The sequence below is a fragment of the Ochotona princeps genome, chromosome 19 (assembly GCF_030435755.1).
Source record: "Ochotona princeps isolate mOchPri1 chromosome 19, mOchPri1.hap1, whole genome shotgun sequence".
In the NCBI taxonomy this organism is placed as follows: domain Eukaryota; kingdom Metazoa; phylum Chordata; class Mammalia; order Lagomorpha; family Ochotonidae; genus Ochotona; species Ochotona princeps.
This window is the reverse complement of record NC_080850.1, coordinates 43,828,391-43,851,915: the sequence shown is the minus strand read 5'-3', so window position 1 is coordinate 43,851,915 and position 23,525 is coordinate 43,828,391. Positions and strand designations below refer to the sequence as shown.

Genomic DNA, 23,525 nt, shown 5'->3' with positions numbered 1-23,525 from the left:
TTTATCTACTTTCACTTTTTATTTGAAAGTCAGGGAAACAGAGAGACTTTCCATCCATTGATTCACACTTTAAATGCTTCAAATAGCCAGGATGGGACCAAGGCAAAGCTGGAAGCCAAGAACTCCGTGTGGGGGTCAGGGACCAAAGTGCTTGAGCCGTGACTCCCTCCTCTCATGGTGTGCAGGAGCGGCTAACCAGATCAAAGGCCAAGGGCTTGGAGCCGCTGAAGGTGCGTGCCTCACAAGTGGCCTCCTAACCACTACATCCTCCCCCAGTTTTTCTTTTTCAGGATTTATTTTTTTTGGAAAGGCAGATCTAGAGAGAGAATGAGAAACAGAAAGAAAGATCTTCCATCCACTGGTTCACTCCCCAAATGGTCACAATGGCTAGAGCTAAACCAATCTGAAGCTAGGAGCCAGGAGTTTTTCTTCCACTTTAGGGAGCTGAATGGAAAGTGGAGCATCCAGGATATGAACCGGGGCTCACAAAGGATCTCAGCACTTGCAGGGGAAAGATTAGCCAATTGAGCCATCACACCAGGCCCTATGGTGATTTTTAAAGAACAAAAACTTCTGATTTGGAGGCTATCTTATTCTATATACTTCTATTTTATATTTAATGCTCTTTTTTCCCCTAAGAAATCTTTACAGATATCAAGTCTAAGATATTCTGCTATGCTGTTTTATAGGAACTTTATAGCTTTAGCTTTTGTTGAGCCCCTACAATCCATGTTGTGTTGGTTGCTGTGAGTGGCTGCATCAGGAAATTCAAATACCTTTCTCCCTACATGCTCCCAGTTGTTTGACTGTCGTTTGTCAAAAATATTTTCCTCTATTCATTGAATTGTCTTGGCATATTTGTGAAAACTGAATGGACCACGTATGTGGGTAAGCCATATGTTTCTGGACTCCCAATCTGTTTATCTAGGATTACTGGTATCATTGATTTTAATAAGCCAATTCATCTTGTCGCCTAAGTAGTGGAGTACTCATGACAAGTATGAAAGGCGAGTCCTTCCTTGGCCACTTGCCGGGAGAACCATACATGAAAATTTGAACTAGGCTGCAGTGTTTCTTACAAGGTACCCAAACGTTTCCCTAGGCAGTAATCTGATTTCCAGTAATTCTCTAACAAGAGAAAGTCAAATATATAGTTATAAATTTCTTCAAGAATCATAATCTCAGCTGAAAAAAATGTGTTTTCCAAACCTATTTGTACATTATATGACTTGAACTTAGTGTTAATTTATTTGTTCATCCAATAATTTTTGATATCCAGTGTATTTCAGATTCTGTTGATCTTTTTGCTCAAAATTTTTCCCAGGAAGCCTGATTTGCAAAATCTACTCTGCTGGCTTATTTAGCAATGTGTTTCTCTCAGTTCTAATTTCCTGAGAGAACCATCAGGACAGATGTCTTCACATATCCCTGTGAACTGATAGAAAACAACCAAACTGGAAGATTTTTGGCTTAGTGAATCAAATGCTTGAGTCCCGTGTTGGGGTGCCTGGATTTGAACCCCAGTTCTGGCTCCTGACTCCAGCTGCCCGGGACTTGCAGACCCCAGGGGACAGCAGATGGTGACTCTAGCATTTGGGTCCCTGCCATTCTTGTGGGAGTCTGAAACTGAGTTTCTGGCTCTTGCTTGGCCCAATTCCAGCGGTTGCCAGGATTTGGGGAATGGAAAAGCAGACGGGAGCTCTGTCTTTTTCCTCTCGTCCCTTCTCTGCTTCTGTAATTTTTTTTTTTAAAAAAAACATGTTTCCTGAAGAAAAATATTTCCCAGCTTTCCAAATATTACTGTCACTGACATAAAATACCCACCTTTCTGCGCCTGAAATCATCAACTCTCATTTCTGTCACTGCGTGTTCAAACTTGTTTTAGAATGAATTACATCTGGGTTATTGTTCTTGAGAGATGTTTGTGGACACCCTGAACTTCGCATAGTGGTCGCTGTGCAAGGTTTACCTCATTTCAACAAATGTGGGGATCACTTTCAGTCATCTTCCCAGACTCTCTGACGAGTGGTGCATTTTCAGCAGTTTGTGCCGTTCTAGAACCGTGAAGAAGATCAGCAATCCCATAACCTCCTTCCTGGCAGAGGCTGAGAAACAGGGAGAACATGTCCCAAGCATCATAGCCCTCAAGGATGGCCCCGGGAAGAGCCCCCTGCCGGGAGAGCGGACAGGGAACATGTGAATGAAGCACAACGACAAACGGCAGTTAGAACGTCAGGCAACCGTGAAGCCAAGCTTGTCGTTCAGAACAGACTCTCCCAGGAGACGAATGGCATTTGGGGCTGGCAAGTTCGGGAGGATTCCATCGCATCGAGTGCTGTGTTATAGATTTATGTTGATGAATAATTGTTTTATTGAAATGGAGTCTCATTTGCATGTATTAATTCATGAGTTGGAAGTTTTCCTCATCATATTAAATCATACCATATCATTTCTTCATCAGCCAAATCAGATGGGCTTTGAAGGCCGTGTTCTGGGCTGCTATGGGACCGAAGCAGTTCAAGACACAGGCCGCCACAAGAGAGCATGCAGTGTTCTGTGAAAGCTGATCCGCAGAAACAGCAGATGGACAGGTAGATTTGGCCTGTGAAATCTGTTGACTGTGGTCTTTATGCTAAGGCTTTCTATAAGCTGCCTCCCCCTACTCTTACGTTTGCACTTCAAGCCTCCTGGGTGCAGCACTGCTCTTCCTTTGGGGAAGCCGGGCTCTGATTCTCCTTCTATTTTTCCCCAGTCGACCTGTTGCAGAGCCGTGCCATGTGGTCGATCATGCAGTCAACCATGCAGCTCTCAGTCAAGGGGGATTTAGCTCCTGGGTAAATATTAAAGAGCTGAGTATGATGACACTGGTATTTCTTTCCTGCCAAATTAATAAGCCATTGTGTCTGGGAAAAGCACCATCTTTTCAGTGCCTTCCACCTTTTCTCATCTCACGTGTAGTCTCCCTGTAGGACTGAGAGTCTAATCGGAGCGTTAGGGCAAAGGCAAGCATGCACATGACCCTCTCACCCTGGGCTCACCGCCAGTGTAACCTCTCCCACTTAAGAGATCCTCTCCATAGAGCATTTGCTGTGAACTGCACTAGAGCAAAATGAGAAGCATGAAGACAAGAGGTTAAAAAGAAGCCACTGGAAGGAATTTGAACTCAGCTTGCGATTGCATTCTCAGCCAACGGCTCTTCTTATTGGTACCATCTGACCTAGTTTCAACCCAGCATACTGTGATCAAGAATGTGTTCAATGGCCTGGCTTCCTGGCATGGACTCAACGCTGCAAGAGCATTATGGCAAGGGGATCACAAATTCATTCCCTTGACTGGAAGGGGAACGTGCAGAGAGCTATGGATGTAGATGGATAGGTGTGTGTGTGTGGAGGCAATAAATATAAATGAACACACTTTCAACCTCTTGTCAATCACACAAAATGTGTGTATATATATATATATATACACGTATACACACACACACACATTGAAAGGATGGAAGTGCATTTACTTATTTCATGAAAGAATACATTAGGATTCATTTTGAAATCATAGATACATAATGAAAAGTTATTATTTACACGGCTTGGATCAGTTTGTGGCCCTCCCTCTCCAGTACACTGATTGTGCAATATTAAAATAAGATAAATCTTGGATCACTTGGTCAGTTCGGAGCCAGATGCACCAGCATGTATATGAAACACATGACATTTAAATCAGCAAAAATTAACACCACATTTTCCTCTTAGTCTATTTCCTATGTAAAACACAGTGTCAAGTGGTGTTTAATTATTTTAAACATTGTAGTGTTTGTGGGTGATAAGTGGTTTCAAAATAAAGTCCTCAACAGAGAATATTGATAATAGCACAGGAATGCTGTTAGCTAAAATTCCATAAAAAGGTACTATCCATTCTTTGGCTACATATGTAGGTTTAATTGTTATTCACTAATAGTTCACTGATATTTAATGTAACTGAATATATTTCATTTTAATTTTGCAACTACAGTTTTTTTTAATGAACTAAAAAGCTAAAATTTTGCCATTCTTCCACTTAATAGCTACAGGACAGATCCTGAACTTATACATTGCCTTTTTTATTTTTAAAATTTATTATTTATCCTACATTTTTAAAGATTTACAGAGAAAAAGAGAGGCAAAGAGAAAGATCTTCCATTCACTGGCTCACTCACCAATCAGCTACCATGGCTGAAACTGAGCTGAATTGGAGCCAGGAGCCTCCTCCGGGTCTCCCACGTGGGTGCAGGCTTCCCCGGACGTAAACCATCCTCTACTGCTTTCCCAGGCCATAAGCAGAGAGCTAGATGAGAAATAGAGCCGGGACATTGATTGACACCATATGGTATGTCATTGCTGCAGACAGTGGTTTTATCTGGTATGCCACAATGCTGGCCCCAGTGTATGCATTTCCAAAGACAAAGTATATTCTTTGTATTTTTTCATTTAACTGTGATGTTTTAATACTCTGGTATGTGAAAAATTAGAAAACTAAGAGAACAGGAACGTGAAAGCCAGTTCACAACCCAGGAGCAGGTAGCCTGCTGTGACACACTGGCACCACGGGACTTCTGGTGACCCCAGCCTCCTTCCTACAACTAGGGAGACCCTGCCTCTGGGCTGCAGAGAGGCCCTGGGAAGGGTTCTTGATTTTCGATGGCACATGACCCTCAACAGCAATAAGACTAACTTGCTGAAGCCTATTAGCACATGAGTGGAACCACCACTTTATTTGGAAATATCCTGATGAATAACATCAGGTGGAAACAATGCAAACTCAAAAAAAAAAAAAAAATGACAGCACAAAATAGCCAAGCTTAGTTCCTCTCGCATGGGCAGCATACTGGGCTAAAGTAGTTATTACACAAGTCCTGTCCAGGCAAACCCTGCTTACCGGGAAGGCTTATTAGCATGCCCTGTGTGCGTGGCACAGGAAACACGGGGACTGGCTGTTCTAGGGAGGTCCTGGCCAACAAGCCTTACACCCTGGGTTTTCTGGTGCAGATGGCAGCATAATTACCTGTTACATTGTGCGATCTCAGTGAGGTCAAAGTAGGGCCAGGTTATGTTCCTGTTGGGTGGTGCTCCCCCTGGGGCATGGTGTGATTTGGTTTTTCAGTCCTGCCCCTCCCCCACGCTGTCTCAGAGGTCTATGACTGTACGGCTTGGCTGTCGAGGAAGGTTTCAAAAGAGGCCTGTCCACCATGGGGCTCTCAGCTCCTTGGTTCCAAACTCAGCTCTGCTCTGATGCACTTCAGCCCTGGGTGGGGAGTTAAGCTGTGCTACATACAGAACAGCAGCTCTCTGTGGGCTGCCTCCTGGGAAGCGTCAGCAGGCACCCTTGGCTGGGCGCCAAGGGCAGTAGGCGGCATGATTTAAACATTTCACCGTAGTTTTGTAGTTTTAGAAAGTAGCGTTTTTATGACTTTCTGTATTTCTTACTACAGCTTGAAATATATCTTATTAAAATCTGAATGTTTTGAGTCAAGGAATGAAAACTTTGGAATCAGAATATTTTTAAAAAACTTTTTTGTTTTTAATTTTATTTAACAGGCAGGGAGATGGTGAGCTCCCATCTGTGGATTCATCCCCATTTGCCCACTTGGCTGAAGCCAGAAGCTGGGTCTCCCACGGAGGTGGCAAGGACCCAGCCATCTGAACCATCACCCTGCCTCCCAGGGTCTGTGTTGGCAGACAGCTGGAGTCAGGAGCCAGAGCGGGAATGTTAACCCAGTTACTCTGCAATAGGACCCAGATGTCTTAGCTGGCATCTTACCACGATGCCAATGTCATCTCAGCATGGTTTATTGAGGGGAAGATAATCTTGAACAATCTAGTTTATCTCCTAATGACCCTTGCCATCTGACTAGATCATGTGTGAAAATATAAGAAATAAAACAGATGATGAAGTCGTGTAATATCAATGAAGATTATCAAAGTGATCACTTACCACTCTGCTAAGGGTCTCGTTTTGAGTTAAGCTGCCAGGGTTGCCTTGAATTATCCTACCGAGCAGATGATGAGACAAGACACAGATGCACAATAGACTCATACTTCCAGTTGCATTTTTCCATGAGCCTTTTGGAGTGCTCTCGTACACAACACAACAGTGATTTAAAACAGCAAAGTGTTCATTCATGCAACAATTGTGTGACTCTCTAGGGAGTTATGTTGAGTGGAAAAAAATCATACAGGGTTGCATCCTGGACCAGCAGCTTGGCGTAGAAGCTAAGCCTTCACCTGCAGCACCAGAGTCCCACATGGGCACCGGTTCTAATCCTGGCTGCTCCACTTCTCTTCCAGCTCCCTGCAGGTGGCCTGGGAAAACACCTGCGGATGGCCTAAAGCCTTGGGACCCTGCACCCAAGCAAGATCCCTAAGAAGCTCTTGACTCATTGTGGCCATTTGGGGAGTGAGCCAGCAGGTGGAAGACCTGTCTCTTCTCTCTGTAATTCTACCTTCCAAGCAACAATAAATACATTTTTAAAAATGGTTGCAGACTGTAGAGTTTCATTGATGTCATATTTTGAAGTGGCCTCAGTTTGAAATGGAGGTTGATTATCATGCAAGTTGTGAGGGAGGGAGACTGGGAGATGAGGGCCTGGTACCTGATTCAGTGCAGTGCAGTTCCATTAGCATTGCTGGCGAGAGACACAGGAACCCAAGCTACCATGCTACAGGAATGAATGCCATTCTGGATGACTAACTGAGGCTGACTCATGCTGACTCATGCTGACTGAGGTAGACCAGCAGGGCCCACAGCATGGAGTCCCCTTTGCAATGTTTCCTCAGAATCTTGACTTGAATATCAAGAGTCTGAGGCACTGTGGGAACAAAACTAGCTAACCAGCCGTTTTGGTTTAAATTGCGTTCACAAAGTTAATTTCTTTCTTTTGTGGCTTTTCAGTTCATGATCGCTCTGGCAGCACATGATCATAAAGTTAGTGCTTTAAAACAATGCAAATTCATTATCACAGAGTTCTGTAAGTCCCAGGTCTGACACGGGATACAGTCACGGTGTTGGCCAGACTGTGTTCCGGCTGGAGGTGTCCGCAGACAGTCTGTTTCCTTGTTCCTGTCGGCTTCTAGAGAGTTCTCCTTTTGCTTGGCTTGGGCCACCATTCTTCTGTGTTTGGAGTCGGCAGGGGCTGAGCCCCTTCCACACCTCACATCCCTCTTGTTGCTGCTGATTTCTCACCAGTTCTGGGAAAGATTTTCCACATTGGAAGAATCAAGTGGTAGACTGAACCCGTCACCTCTGCTTCTGTCTTCTCCAGAAATATAGTGGAGTAGACATGAAACTGACATGTTTCTAGCCGTGAGCTTGTCGGCACTGTTTTTATCCTTCTAGCCAAAAGAGAAAATGCAGAGCAAAGTACCAAAGGAGTAAACCAAGGGTCCTGCACGCTTCATGCTCAGTCCAGTCACCTCTTGTTCTCATTGTCTAAGACTTAAAATGGACACAGAACTAATGAGCTGACTAACCAAAAAAAGGCCCATTTAGGATTCAGGAAAGAGCGAAAAATCAGCTTCCACAGAACAGCATTCTCCCAACCAACTCTCATGACCATTCCAACTCTCATGGCCTGTGTTTGACGTAAACTGAACACATGGGTCTTCTCTATTCACTTTAGGAAAACAGAATGTGCTAGTTGGTACCATTTCCAGGCATGGAGTGGACGGAAGTTTTTTGGGTTTTTTTGTTTTTTGGTTTTTTTTTTTTAGGACATTTTACGTCACCTAATATGTGAGCAATGGGTGTTTTGAAAAAGAGTCATTGCCGCATTGCATGATTTGCTGGAGACACCACAGGAGACACCAGGAAATGCTTTGTAGTGGTTTTCTCCAGCAGCAATTTCCTATCTGAGCTCCTCTGAGACGTGAAAACTGTAGTACACAGGGCTTGTGCAGAGTGCTCCGTGGGTGAGCTCCAAGCATAAGGTGCGTGAACTAGGGCCTTGTGACGCACCACGACAATAGCTTTTTGATGGCTTATTTACATAGGAGGATGGGAGTCCTTATTGAGAAACAGTCTCCACCTGTGGGTGGAAGTAACTGCCCAGTGTCCTAAGTCACCAGCAGAGAGGTTGTGGTGAGAGCATGGGAAATAGAGGCGCATTCATCCATGCACCGGGCAAAAACTCGGCCTTGTGTGCTCTGTTCTGCTTCGTCTTCCCAGCTCAGGACTCTCCTGACACGCACCGTTGGGTGGGGAGAGCATAATGAACAAAGGGTGTTGATGTGTGTAATGAATGGTCAAGATGACCAGTTTAAGAGTTTGCCAGACTCCAGGGAGCCCTGACCTCCTGGGGGTGGACAGAGTTGAGGCACGGCTTTGAGACCATTGTACTGTGAGTAGGGGATGTGGGTCGAAAGGTCCCCGCAGGATACAGCGAGGCCCATCGCTCATGCCAGTCCTCCCTGGCCAACAGCTCCCTGCAAGGGCAGCTGTGTTCCATGTCCTGTTTGCTCCCACCCAGACACAGTGGGCCAGCGACTGCACTTTTGATACTACCACCATGTGGCTTGGAAGTCTGTGCCAAGGGTGCTGCACCAGTGACTGGAAACCGAGAACAAGAAGACAATGGGAACCATGTGCGAGTGTGTCTGGCTGCTAGACACGGGCGTACACCTGTGATGTTCTTTCAGTTTGAATACTAAAACATAGATATCTGTGACCTCCCTGCCCCATTTTTGTTATGTTTTTTATTTTATTTTTTTTTAAATTTTAAAGGCAGAAAGATGCAGACATCATCCATCTGTAGTTCACGCCCTCAAATACCTGTAATAGCCAGGGTTTTGCTGGATTCAACGAGGAACCTGAGACTCAACCTGGGTCTCCCATGTGGGCGGCAGGGACTCAATCATGGGAGCCCAGAATGTGCAGCAGCAAGGAACTGGAATTGGAGAAGCTGGGACTTGAACCTAGCCACCCTGAAGTAGGATGTGGGAGTTTCAGGCAGCATCTTAACCAGTGGGCCACACGCCCACTCTACAGTCACTCAATGTTAGAAACTTGGCAGCTATAGGAGAACTCATGGAGGAGGAATTCTCAGGCTGTTCTTACACATTTCCGGTTCTAGCTAATGTCTAATGACTTCTTAACAGAACTGTCAGCTGGGCAGAAAGAAAATAGACAGCAGACTCTGGCCCCGAGCCTAATTCTGCCGTGCTCTAAATCTTGACAATCCAAGAACACTTTATACTATCCGTAACTTGTTCAGGATTCTCTTTATTAACAAATTATTTTATTTTATTTTATTGCAAAGGCAGATCTACAGGGGGAAGGAGAAACAGAGAGGAAAATCTTCTGTCCACTGATTCACTCAACTGCAGCTGAGCTGATCCAAAGCCAGGGACTTCCTCTGGGTCTCCCACACAAGTGCAGGGTCCCAAGGCTTTGGGTCATCCTCTACTGCTTTCCCAGGCCACAAGCAGGGAGCCGGATAAGAAATGGAGCAGTCTGGGCACAAACCAGGGCCCATATAAAATCCTGGTGCATACAAGGCAAAGATTTAACCACTAGGCTATCACACCCGGCCCTATTAACTGATTCTTAAGGTAGAGTCATACGTCTGACAGTCCTCCCCTGGAGAGTCACTGAGCATTAAAGTCCACAGGCATAAATGGCAAAGTGGCTCTGCTTGTGTCATTGAGAAGGAAATTATGATGATAATGTCTCCCACAAGTTCATGTGATCCACCAAACGGTGTTTCCACCTTTTCATCCTTCTATTGTCCCTTCTCTGCCTATTGGAAATCTTCAGCTTCTGAAATTCTACGCATCCTTCCCTTATGACCCTAAAATCTTCCACCCTGCCTCGCCTCCCTGAGTTCCTTTTGGCTCCTTGAACTTTGCCCGCTTGAGGCTAAGCAGTCCAGCCACAACCCTTCTTGACAGAGAAGTTTCCTTTCTAAATTTTTACAAATAAATACGTTGTTGTGCTTTAGTAATTATATACTAGAGATGAGATAATGCTGTCTGTCTTCAGTTGGATTTTCATTTAGGCACAGACCAGATTTGATTGATGAACCACTGCTTTAAAATCTTGATGAAGAGCTGTTGGTTTAGAGGCGTCCTCTTGGAATAAAACTGTTCTGCATATAACAGAAAGTTCTATGTGCACTTCCTGTATGGTTTGCTAACTGTTCAGTAGCCTGACTTGTCCAGGCTTTCCTCCTCCTCTTTGGATTTCCGTACATTCCAGGCCTTTTTTGTGACTAGACTGATGGCTTCCCTAACCTGTCCTCCTCCACTGTAAGTACCAGTGTCACAAGGGTGTGGTGATACCTGTGTGGTACTCAGGACAGCCGAGTGATCTGGAGTTTGGATGCTCAATATAGAGAGAAAATTACAAGGCTGCTCTAATAATAGCTTTCAAAGGTCAATGTTGTGATCCTTGCAAAAGGCTGTACTTCGAAGTGTGCGGAGCATTCTTCCGTGTTTTTGTTTTCTTAACCATTAGCAGTTATGCCCACAGCGGACAGTTAGACTGAATGAAAGTGAAAGAACTTACATTTCTTGGTGGGAAGTTTTCTCATGAGGGTGAGACAGGGAAAGGGAAATTCTTCACGAGCTATTCAGAGTAAGTCTGGAAATAACAATATTCCCTCAAATACTTAGACTCAGGCTAAGTGGCTTTTCTAAAAGTGTTTTCTCTTTCTTCCTCTCTCAAATTTGGCTCCTGTGTCTCTCAGACCACAACACCTCCAGTCCCCACGTGCGGTCACATGGCCTTCTGTCAGCACAGCAGATCTGTTGGAAGCTGTGGGTGCCTCTGGCCCGGGTGCAGCCATAGGTGGCAGGTGCGGTCAGCTGCAGGGGGCCAGCACAGCTGCCTGACCGCCTACTGGTCTTCCATATGGAGTAGGCAGGCTTCTCTTTGACCTCTTCTAGGGCCAAACAGGCCTTATGGCTGGGTCACCAATTATGCAACGGTTCCAGATAAAATGAAGGAAAATAGAACTGTGCCTAAAATGGCAAACCACCCCTCATGATTTAACTAGATTAGTGACAAATGAAAGAGCAGCATCTTATAGCTCTCCAGGGGCCTGGCGGTGATGGCATAAAAGTTACAAATGTTTCTTTCCCCCAGTCTGAGTGAGCTGCAGATAGAATGTTACTTTAAAAATGCTACTATTTCCATTTGTATTCATTGCAAGATGAAATAATATCCAATGGATATTTTGTTCTAAACAGGGAGAGGTTAATGCAGAGTGTTGCGAAGAGTTAAATTGATTGACAAGTAACTGACAGGCTGTGACAGGGACCATTCCAAGGGCTGAAGAACCAAAGGGAAGGGGTTTGAATGACTGAAGAAGACACTTAGGAGCAGCAACCAATGGTAACCATGTTCTGATCTCTAGGGAGGAGGCATGGTCTGGTGGCTGGTGTGGCCCTGTGGGGAGGGGCCAAGGAGGCTGGTTTTACTGAAGCTGGCGGTGTGTGCACTGGACTCAGCCGTTGCCCCAGCAAAGAACTGCTGTGACGATGACAACAAATGGTGGCTGAGACCATGGCAACCCCCAGCAGACAGGGTCACCTGCTGCCTCCTCTGCCTTCATATTCTCCTTCCGGTGCCGCTACTGGCAGAGCAGAGCGTGGAGCTGGCCAGCAACACAGCAATGCGCAGGCTCAGTGCCAGCATGGCCTGGCCGCGGAAGAGAGGGCTGGGAGGGTAGAAAGCTCATGTCGGTGACTGGCCCAGCAAGAATGCCTCCTAGTTCCTTACAAAGCTTTACAGATTTTGCTGTTCTTAAAGAGAAGAATACTCCAAACATTTTTGTGGAAAATGAAAGAAAAAAATTATTTAGGCACTGTTAACATTTGAAACTCACAAAAAATTTTTTCCCCATAATACACATTTTCTATGAACTTTTAGAACCATTACCTTTTTTTTTCTTTAAAAAACTGGGAAATAAAGTGTTGAGAATCAATTTCTGAAGAACCATTAATTTAATATTTACAGTCTCAAGTGTTTTACTTCGGGTTGTACGGGTGGAGTGCAGCTGAAGAAGTCAGTTTTGTCCTGAGACATGTACTGCCTCCAAAAACTTCTCTCAGCCAAAAAAATCTTGTGAAATTTTAATTATTAGTAGGATTCATTTGTGCTAAACTGATACCATTGATAAAAATGAAGATCAAATATAATTAATAGTTAAGTGTTCATGTGAAAAAGTGAACTCTAAAAACTGGCTAAACTGCAAACAGACATTTATTTTTCTGTGTGAATAAAACCTAAGGAAGGGACTGCGGAGTTCCGAAAGGGGCTCCAACAGTATGAGGATTCCAGCTGCATGCAGGTGTCTCTCTGTTATGTCACATGGTGTAACCAGGGCCAAGATGGCTGCCAGAGCTCTGAGCGTCACATCTATATTCTAAGCATCAGAAGGGAAGATGGGAGGAGAAGGTGTGTCCTCACTCGTCCATAGCAGGTGTTCCAGGCCCCAGCAATGCCTCCTCTCTCTACAGAAGGCTCAGACATTTAGCTGGGAGGTCACGTGCCTTGTCACAGGTCAGGGCTGTGTCGGTTTGAAGGAGTTGGGTGAAATAACTGTTACCATTGTACTCCCTCTGCCAGAGACTACAGGAAGAATGTTGCCATCTCTGTCCCAAGGCTGGCGTGAATGAATCCGCCAGGTCACCTTGGAAAGAGAGCACCTAGCAGATAAGGACATGGGGCTGGGGAGAGCATGCTGTTGGCTGGAGTGGATGACAGATCCTGGAGACACATCCTCGGCATGGGATTTTGCTGAGAGCCAAGAGTCCAGCTGCATGTTCCTTACAGATCATATTGTTGAACTGACAGGCAGATTTCAGAAAGAAAGAAAGAGAGTGCGACAGCAAGCAAGACAGAGAGAATGAGAGAGAATCGTCCATGCACTGTTTCACTCCCCAGATGGTCTCAACAGCCGGAACTGAGCTGATGTGTGGCCAGGAGCCAGGAGCCAGGAACTTCCTCTGGGTCTCCCACGCAGGTGCTGGTTCCCAAGGCTTTGGGCCCTAAGCAGGGAACTGGGATTTGAACCAACACACAAATGGGATTCCAGCACTAGGAGATGGAGGGTTAGCCTGCTGAGCTATAGCACCGGTTTCTCCTTACATATTCCTTTGTCCATTTCAAGAACCCGGATTCTACACCAGCAGGGAGGGATCATGTCATGTACCATTGGTATTTATTTTGTTTCAGAGAGCTAAATTAACTTTTATAGAAGTAAGCATATTTTTGGTTGTGTTCTTTCCACTGTTAGAAAAACACCCCGAGTTTCTTTCTCTCTCTGTCCCTGTGAACCCCAGAGGGAATGGAAGAATGACATCACTTTTCACATGTGTGGGTACCTTCCAGAATTTTCTTTAAATGCCCCCATGTGCAAATATGGTGAAAATGAATAATTCTGGCCAACGGTGTGCACATTTCACCATGGATGAAGGACTGGCTTTGCAACGTGCTTCTCTGTAAACTGGTACCATTGCTCTAAGGTGTGTCTGGGTAGCAGGCCAGTTTCTTAAGTGATTCAGATTTTCCGGCACTTTCGCTTTTAGAACTGACTTACAGGGAAGAGCAGCTGCCCGTGTTGGACAGAGAGGCATGGAGGAAGTCCCCTGGCTTTCTTCATTAGCCACCCCTGTGTCCACAAAGCTCACTTGCTTGCAGAGACCTCATCTTTTCCACTTTGATGTGTCGCCTAACAGTGAGAGAGACACTTCAGGAAGGGCTACAGCTTTGGTGGCCAGGTAACAGGTACAGACACAGAGAGTTAGTTTGTGATGTTCACTCATGTTGGCTGCAGGGAAAATATCTGCGGTGTGTGTGAGAGAGACCCCAGCCCAGCCATGGTAGTGGTGACATGGCCACAGCCTGATCCCTGTTGGTCCCTTCAGGTGGCTTCACTTCGACCTTGCACCTGTTGCAAAGACAGACCTCATGGGAACCCGGCCCAGGCCACCTCACCCATCCCTACTCCTAACTGGGAATGTGGGTTTTTTTTTCTCTCAAGAAATGGGTGTGATTTGCCACGTGCACAAGAAAAAACCTTCATCAAGAATAACACTGAGTGAAGCAAAACGATTCCCAGCTTCTGACGAAGCTGCTTGCCTCAGGTTGCCCGTCTCCCTCCTCCGCTTGGTCCATTGCAGGGGTTTGTGCACACCTCTTTGTGTGTTTCCTTCCCCCAGCCAGGAGCTCAGCGGCCATGAGAGCTTAGCTGCCATCCCGCGAGGCTAGGCAGAGCACAGACAGTGAGGACAGTGACACAGGACAAGCTGAGCTAGTGGAACTGGGGCGGCATGGGGGATGAAAAGAACCTGCTGCCGGTCGAGCCAGAGGGAGCTGGGCTGGCCCCAGGGCTGTGTCCACTTCCTGGGTCATCTTTGAGTCACACTTTCTTTGTTTACAACCTGGAAATGATGACGGTACCTGCCTAAGACTCCTCCGCGAAGGAGCTGAAGTTATGAATATAAAAATCAGTTCGGTCACTAGCAAGTCATTGCCATGCGAAACAAGTGACTTCCCTTTCCAAACGGGGCATGAGGAGTAACACTGGGCAATAAGGAGTTTCTCAGTGCGCTTGTCTGCCGCGGACAGAGCTGACGAGGGGCAGGAGCAGGGAATTTAGGGGGAGCGAGGTCACTGGTTGGCTGGGATTTTTCTGTTCTGTCTTGTCATATGTTTTTCTGTGCCAGCCACTTCCTGGTGTAAGGGAAAGTAGGAAACTCCATAAGGAGGTGCTTGGTAAACAGGAGACGAGGGCAATTTGGGGGGTTTCTTTCCCTCATCTGCTGAGAAAAACCTAACAAAAAGATTTGACCCTGTTCCTTGGGTTCCCTGGATGCTCTTCCCCCTTTTGGATGGTGCTGATAAAGTAATAAATCTCTCTAAACTTCATTCTCTGTGCTGGCCACTCTGTCTGGGGCCAGCACATTCTTTTGCCACATGTGTTAATATCGCTGCCTTCAGATCTGTCAAAATGAAGAATCGCTTGGCTCCCTGTGCCAGACCTGAGCTGATACTCCATTGCAGAGAGGCCAATCTCTTTTGGCACCTAACCACAGGAACCAGAGAGTCCGCAGCTGGTATGGGCCCTGACAAGTTCCCTGCCCCGTGGTTCCGTGTTGGGAGCACGCGTGGCTGTCGTCGCTCAGCCTGAACTCGGGGTGGCCAGGGCGTGCAGCGTCCAGCATTAGACGTGACAGGGACTGGAAGCCTTAGTGCTGGGCCCCAGGCCTGAGATCACCAATCGGCTTCCCTGAGGGTGGCTTGTGGGCTCGTGATAAAAACAGATTCAGGGCTTTGCCCAAGGTACAAACTGCTTATACTTCCACTGGCAATGAACACTTAGCAGCACTTTCTTCTGGGGAGCCCAATGGCCATGGTTTGGTTTGGTTTGGATTTTTTAAAATGTGCAGAAAACATACATGCCTCTTACAAAACAACACACTAAGTATGAATCCTGGGGAAAAAAGGAAAATCAAAGCCATATGTAGCCTCTTGGCTTGGAGGACATGCAGGTACCCCCTGGGCTGGGTGCTGTCCTTGGTTGCATTCTGCGTCCAGGGTCATGGTCAGTAGTTCATAAAGGAAGACAGGTGCATGGTGAGTGACAACCAGTGTGTCCCTTCCCAAGGCCTTTCTGATCATCCTCACCAACTTCCCTGAAGAAGGGTGACTTTGGAGGGGTGAACCTCAGGTCCGCAGATACTCAAAAAGTCTGGAATACCACATCCCAATCAGAAGGTTGGCAGGGACTTCAAAAGCTTTCCAGATATGGAATTAAAAGCTATATTTATTTTGGTGCAAAAACATCTTGCAATGCATGCATTTTTTTTCATTTTCCGTAACACTCATTTATTGTGTGCTTTCTAAAGGTTCCTCCCAGGCCTAGATTCCAAAGACTTTCTGTGCCAAAATGCACTTATCTTCCAGTTCCATGAATGTTCTGAAGAGCTTTTCAGATCCCAATTTAAAAATTAATAAATTATCTCAATGAAATTGGTTTCACTTATTGCAGCCAAGACTTTTTTTAAAGCCTTACTACAATTATTTCGCTTTGAGGCATGTTCTGCAGCATGTATAAGCTTCAAGGAACTGCCAGAAAGATCCCTGGCCCTGGAAGACTGCAGTCCCCACGGCTGTGGCTGTGCCTATGGCTGTGCCTGTGCCTGTGGCTGTGCCTGTGACTGTGCCTGTGACTGTGGCTGTGCCTGTGGCTGTGGCTGTGGCTGTGCCTGTGGCTGTGCCTGTGACTATAGCTGTGCCTGTGGCTGTGGCTGTGGCTGTGCCTGTGGCTGTGGCTGTGCTGTGGCTGTGGCTGTGGCTGTGGCTGTGCCTGTGGCTGTGGCTGTGCCTGTGGCTGTGGCTGTGGCTGTGCCTGTGGCTGTGGCTGTGGCTGTGCCTGTAGCTGTGGCTGTGCCTGTGGCTGTGCCTGTGGCTGTGGCTGTGCCTGTGCCTGTTCCTGTGGCTGTGCCTGTGCCTGTGACTGTGCCTGTGCCTGTGCTGGCCTGTGGCTGTGGCTGTGGCTGTGTTCTCCAGTACATCTCCTCGCGTGTTCTGCCATTTGCTTCATTTGGGGTTTCCACTCCTCGGTGTTTGTCTCCCCACCCTGAACTTGGCCTGGGCTGTCTTTCCCACTCTCGATCTGCCAAGTGTTGTGACTGTGTATCTTCGTGAAAGTGCCAGACTTTCACTATAGTTATCGATGTCACTCACAATGGACATTTTCTTTATATTTACTGCAATTTTTGTGGATCAAATCCTACATGTCAGCTACCACATAGTCAAAGAGGATGTAAGGTCATTTTTTCTTTTTTCAATCACCACCCTTTATCGCCCCCACTTGCAGGTCAGCTGTGGATATGTGTGAGTGTGTAAGTGTGTTATAACCTCTCTTTCTGTCTCCACACCTCCACAGATCTTGCAGACATCTGAGGTCTCATGGGGACATTCCAACATTCCAGACTGCTGCCTACAATGATGCTCTGAGTCACAGTCTTCGGGCCAAGGCGCTGGCAACCATTTGGAACCCCAGGACGGCCAACCTCGCTAACCCCCTGAACACGCAGGAGCCTAGTGTGAGTCTGGCCTGAAGTCAGGGCACACACTGGAGAAAGCCTGCTTTGTTCATGGAAAGAGGAAAGGAGACAAGGACTTCCAGTGAGTTGCAGCAAACTTTCCACCATCGGAAGGAGCCCACCTTCCTTATCAGCCATGCCAGCCCTTGCCCAGTAACACGGTGTGTCGATTCCGGGGAAAAAGCCGAGACACTGCTTCAGAAAGCTCGGCCTGGCACTGTGATTGTGTCCAGAGCATCAGGCAGGGGGATGAGGTCAGCAGGGCAACCCAGTCCCCCGGTCATCCCAGCCCGTAGGCCAGCCTTCCGGGTCTGCTACATCTGCGGCCGAGAATTCGGGTCCCAATCCCTTACCATCCACGAGCCTCAGTGCCTGGAGAAGTGGCATACAGAGAACAACAAGTTACCCAAGCACCTGAGGAGGCCGGAACCTTCCAAGCCACAGTCTCTGGGCAGCAGCGGCACCTACAGCCTCCAGGAGGCCCCTGAGGCCGTCTTCCAGGGTACCCAGGCTCAGTTGGCACCCTGCGAGGTGTGCGGCCGCACCTTCCTGCCAGATCGCCTCCTGGTTCACCAGAGAAGCTGCAGGCCGAAGGCTGAGGGTCCCGGAGCACCTTCTGATGACCTTCCTGGTCTCAGGAAAGCCTCCCGTGGAGTCTCTGCCCGCCCCAGGACTCTCCCATGCTACATCTGCGGTAGGGATTTTGGGAGCCTGTCACTTCCTATCCATGAGCCAAAATGCCTGGAGAAGTGGAAGATAGCAAATGAGCAGCTGCCCAGGGAGCTCCGCCAGCCGCTCCCGCAGAAGCCTCAACCCCTTTTGTCTGGATTGGCCAGCCACGAGGGACCAAGTCCAGTGGCGCTTGTGCCCTGTCCCTACTGCCACCGGACCTTTGTCCCAGACCGTCTTCTGGTGCACCTGAGAAGTTGTGCAGCTCAACTGAGCAGGACCAAAGGGCAGAGCCCATCTCTAGGGACTCAAGGTGGCCTCCAGGAAGCCACTGGTGTCAAGCAGCACGGCAGTACGACTGCACCTAGCGTGATGGATAAGGTAATTGGCATCCTGTGAGGTTGGGCCGGGATCTGTGCCACCACCAAGGGAGTAAGAGCAAAATGTCCCCAGAACCAGTCACCTCAGTCCCTCATGCAGCCTGTGACTTATGGCAAATGCCAACAGCAAGGCCTCTCTAGAAAGTTCCTTGCTGTTGGGTTCATTCCCCCCAAGGGGCTCCTTTCTCCCTGGCTCCCTTGTCCTAGTAATTCCTGGGAGAGACTGTTGTTAAAAATGACTCATGGTGCTGTGTCTACATTACACAGATCTAAGTCCCCCTTCCAACAGCCAATATTTATTGCTGGTTTATTTTAGGCATCTACCTTAGGAATTCATTTCTGGCAATGCTGGCTAATGCTGAGTTTATCTTACCAAAATAGAATCTGTGTCAAAAACCCCAAATGACTCCAGCAAGAATTGAACACTGGTGTGCTTGTAGACAGGCATGTATTCTGAGAAGGCAGAAGATGATCTTCAAACACATGTATGGTGGTGGTAAGTGGGGGGTGAGCCCCGAGTAGCCTCTGGGGTGATAAGATGTGAGTTCATGGCTCTGGGCACTGCTGTGTACTCATCGCTACCCTCTACCCTGTGTTTCGGCTCCTCCTAGGGTTCTGATCCTCTCCTTGAGTCAACTCTAAAAGAACATGAACCTATAAGGTAGAGAATTGCTGGGCTGTCCCCAAAGGTGCCGCCATGCAGCGGGACTGGGAAGGAGTGGCTTTGAGGGCAATTGGCTGCAGGGTCAAGTATGGCCTGTGCTCTTTGCCCTGCCATTAAACCAAGGAGCCCTGTTTCGTGCCACGCCTGATCAAGAGGTATAGGAGATGGGGGGGGGGGTGGGCGAAAGTCTGTGACTGCATATGGAAATGCCAGGATACAGGGAGGGACTCTTTCAGTAGACTGTTGTGGGGACGCAAAGGCTGCCCAAGCTCCTGCAGCAGATTCAGCCAGAGCTGGAGGTGGCTATCTTTATTTTTAACCCAATGTTTCTCCCTGTTTATTTTTTTTCTGACTTGGAGGGCAGTCCAGTCCTTTTCGGATTTCCATGATTCAAAGGAAGTGATCGTGGACTCCCCGGTTTAGAAGATTCCGAGACAATGATTCTGATGGTGGAGTCAGGGCGACAGATGCTGTACAACTTTTCCGATGATCACAGAAGAAAAAGAACTGACAGTTTTCTGCCTAGTAAAAACCTGCACTCTGCAGTGTAGTGTGGGCTCCGAGCTGGTCTTGTAAACATGATCTGTTTTTCCCATCTCCTGGCCCGGGCTTGTCTTCCAGAAAGTGTGAGGTCTGAGTAAGAAGATCTGCATCCCAGGGCCCCCGTAGGAAGCCATGTTCCCTCTCTGACTCCATGCTTCTTGATTGTGTGCGCGTTGATCTGCCACATATTTAAACGTAGGGAAGTGTGGCCGCAAATGAGTCTCATGCTTGTTGTCGCCACGCATAGTTTGTGCTCCCAGAGTGAAGCCAACAGGCTGAGCACAGTGTGTTCTCCCTGGGTCCCTGGGAAGGCGGGCACGCAAAGACTGGCTGGCTTGGAACAGCCTGGGAAGACACCTTGCTGACTCACCCTGGTGGTGTCTGCAGCTGGGGAGGGCCCCTGGATGACCTGGGCATTTGGATGAGGGCAGGGAGAGGCCATTAAGAGAGGACATGGCTTTGTCAGATTCCACCCAGCCCTGACCCCGGGCCCAAACACCCTTGTGTTGGTGGGAAACTGGCACATACATGCCCTCCCACCACGGTCAGATGTGTGTAAACACCGTTTGGGACCACACAGGTTGTCGTGGTGGGTGCAAGAGGTCAACCAAAATAGGGTGCCTTTAGCAGCCAAATTTCAAACAAGCTTGGGTTCATCATAATGGAAAAATCGGCTAGACTGCAGAGGAGACCCATGGGAGACATCTGGTTTGCAATGTGCTTTTAGCAGAAAGTGGTTTCTCCAGAACACCCACTCTCTTTTTGTTGAAATTCGTTTCCATCCATGGATGCGTTTCCTTGGCACCGTTGAAGATTCAGCTGGTACCACGAATTGTGCGCTTCAGGTATCAGCTTGGTTTCCTCTCCCATCAGTTGCTCCGTTCTCAGTCTCCTTGAGCTGGCTCGAGGTCAGAATCAGGTTTCTCACCTGACGTTTTCCAACAGATGAGGGAGACACTTCCAGAGCCATGATCACGGCCCTTGGGAAATAGCTCACCCCAGCATGGGATATGGACTGTTGGGCAGTCACCCTCACTCAGGCTGTCCCTCAAGCCCTGGCGTCGCAGGTGTCACGGGTGTCCTGGTGAGGTAGACGCCGCTGTTCTGCTTCCACCCACTCTGAACACGGACACCTGCGGGCCAGATCCTCTTCCTCCAGTAACTCCATGGCTGCCGTGTCTTGCCCTCTGTCCTTGCCTTGGATTATTCCTGGCTCCTCAGCAGCAGGGGAAGGCAGAGAGAGCTGAACTGGCTTCTCCTGAACTTGCAGGCACCTTATGCAGGGGAGCTTTCTGTTGAGAAGGTGTGACTGCCTGGGCCTGTTGCCCTGCTATTGCTGGGGGTAGGGTACAGCAGTGAGCACCCCTTCTCTCCTCCTAGGGCAAGCAATGCGGCCGTGAGCTAGGGCTGACGGGACAAGATGTTGCAAGTGGTGCTAATTCTAGGTGAAATTCCAACAGCTCGTAAGACACAAATACTCTCCTGAGTATCGTTTTAAATTCTCAGTGTTGTGTCTGTTTTCCGAGAGATTCCTAAGTTTACTGAGGGACACTTGTGTAACAATAGAGGTCATACTGCCCCTTAAGCTAACCGGAACCAATAAACATGACTGTTCTGCTTTCCTTTCTGGCCGTAATAAGGTCCTTTCCGCAAAGCTGATGGTCATTTGTTTAGATGTACAGCCCAGTTGGCACAGTTAAAATACAGGAGTATTTAGAAAAATTCAAGGAAAATAAAATTCAAAGTAGCCTGGTATAACCATACATCAAAATGAAACCATTTTATAACAGCCTTTTCTTACTAGTTAGGGGATATTTGGGTTGTTTTTTGGAATTTTACCAATGAAATAGTATTCTTAAAATCCTGACCTTTCCTTAGAGGAAACTGTTCTTTTCCCATCCACTGGTTTTTCCATCCTCACTGCCGGGGGTGGGCTTCCTCCTGGTCTTTCCCATGGGTGCAGGTCCCCAAGCCCTTGGGCCATCCTCTACTGCTTCCCAGGGCATATTAACAGGGAGCTGGATGGGAAGTGGAGCAGCTGGAACTCAAAACTGTACTCTTATGGGATGCCAGAATCAAAGGTGGCCGTGTGACCTGCTACATCACAACGCTAGCCCCAAGAAACTATCTTTTCTAGAAATGATTATATCTCCGAATGTAGTTTTATGCAACTTATGGCCTCCTCACATTAAAATTTTCAGGTGTTTTTTTTTTTCCATAAAGACATGTTAGATGTTTGGGAGATAGATACATTTACACTGATTGCACATTATACTGTGTATACATGCATTGAAACATTATATAGTACTCCACAAGTTTGCACAGTTTTCATGTGTTTGTTTAAAAAATCTAGGTAGGGGCCAGTACAATGGTGTTGTAAGCCAATCCTTAGCCTGCCATGCCAGCATCCCATACAGGTGCAGGTTTGTGTCCTGGTGCTCTGCCTCCAACCCAGCTCTCTGCTTGTGCCCTAGGGAGTGCAAGGAAGACAGCCTAAGTCCTAGGGCCCCTGCATCTGTGTGGGTGACAGAAAGAGTCCCCAGGCTCTCGGCTTCAGGTCAGCTCAGCTCTGGCCATTGCAGCCCTCGGGGGTGTGAGCCCGCCATTGCAGCCCTCGGGGGTGTGAGCCAGAGGATGGTAGATCTTTCTCTCTGCCTCTCCTCTGTCTCTGTAAAATCTGCCTTTCCAGTAAAAGTAAAATACATCTTTAAAAAATTAAGTAAAACGCCTTCATTGACATGTAAAGAAAATAAACAGCTCAGGTTTGAGCTAAAACTCTTTAACCACATCTCTTGCATCTGGTGCTGCCCCCTGGTGTTTTAAAATAATATCGCCTGTCAAGTGTATCTGTGTACTTTGTTGTTCCTAATCACAGCTGGAAAGGCGTCCTTTTAATACAAACCCCAGTCATTGACGCTATCGATATGGATTTGGGTCAAAGCTGTTTGATTCAAAGCCTCATAGTTTCTTTTTTTTTTTTTTAATTTTCTTAGTGAAAATATTACTTTATTAGAACAAAGAAAATATTTTCAAAATTCCCATTAAAAGGTGATTCTCTTTTTTACATCATCCAAAATATCTTTTTTTTTTATGTTATTATTTCAAATTGTTTTTTTTTTTTTGGATTTTTTTTGTTGTTGTTGTTAATTATTTTGCATTATGTGACAGTTTCATAGGCTCTGGGAATCCCCCCATCCCTCTCCCTCCCCTCCCCCCGGTGGATTCCTCCACCTTGATGCAGTATTACAGTTCAAATTCAATCAAGATTCTTTCATTGCAAACATATACCAAGCATAGAGTCCAGCTACTTATTGTCCAGATGGGTTGAACAGTTTCTTGGAGAGACCTTTTCTGGTCTGAAGTTTGAGCTGGCAGAATATCATCACAGTCAATTAAGAGTCCCAATGTAACATCAACAGCAATTTGCAATGTTATGGAATTGACATGGTTTTGAGTAACCAGTGTATTAAAAAGAAAAAAAAAAAAGGAAAACAAGTCCTAGCCACAACCTATGATTAGCTCATTGACATTTCAATTTTAGTTCATATACAGGACCGGCTGCTCTATACCTTAAAATGGCCATAAGGCACCATTCAGCTGTTTCGTGTCCATTTCATCTTAGTATTTAGCCAGTTGTTGTGTTGAAGTAAAATTTTGCTGATCTTGGCAGATTTTAGGATAATCCAGACTGGCTTGTAACTCTAACAAGATATATGTCAACATTTTAGGTGCAGAACATTTTTTTTTTGGGGGGGGGTGTGCAGGAAAATCCTCAACACCGTGGTGAGGAGTAACTAATCTTTGTGACCCACCCAGCGAAAAGCCTCATAGTTTCAAGGCAAACCTCCTAGTAGGAGGATAGCTCACAATCAGGAAAACTCCAAAGGGCACGATGTTTTTCCGCATTTTCAAATTTTGTTTATCTCTTGGGTATGATTACTCTGGGGCTCAAAGGAGGCATGAGGAAAAAAAGAGCATAGCTTCTACCGAGTGCCATTGTCTTTAGGCTGCAGCATGTATTTCTCGTGCTCCAGTAGGTTGAGAACTCCAAGTCCAGGGCAGTTGTAGGATTGGTGCCTGGTGACAGCGGCTTTCTCCTCCTCAGATGGCACCTGTCACCGCCTCCCTGGGAGGAGAGCAGCTGTGTCCCCACACAACAGTGAGACTGAGACACAAGAGAGTACT

General features: G+C 47.0%; 1 protein-coding gene across 2 annotated transcripts in view; it reads left to right on the top strand.

Annotated features, from left to right (window-relative positions):
• The window catches only part of ZNF475 (zinc finger protein 475), a 50,296-nt gene that overhangs the window by 1,945 nt on the left and 24,826 nt on the right, over positions 1-23,525 (top strand). Inside the window, exons 2-3 of one of the 2 annotated variants that reach the window (XM_004586602.2) lie at positions 16,925-18,134; positions 18,450-18,552. In XM_004586602.2, coding sequence (XP_004586659.2) covers positions 17,136-18,134; positions 18,450-18,539 — 1,089 coding nt within the window. In that variant the 5' untranslated portion in view covers positions 16,925-17,135 and the 3' untranslated portion in view covers positions 18,540-18,552. Of the gene's footprint in view, positions 1-16,924; positions 18,135-18,449; positions 18,553-23,525 lie in introns of those variants that run through there. The other variant, XM_058677381.1, reaches the window with a different exon arrangement.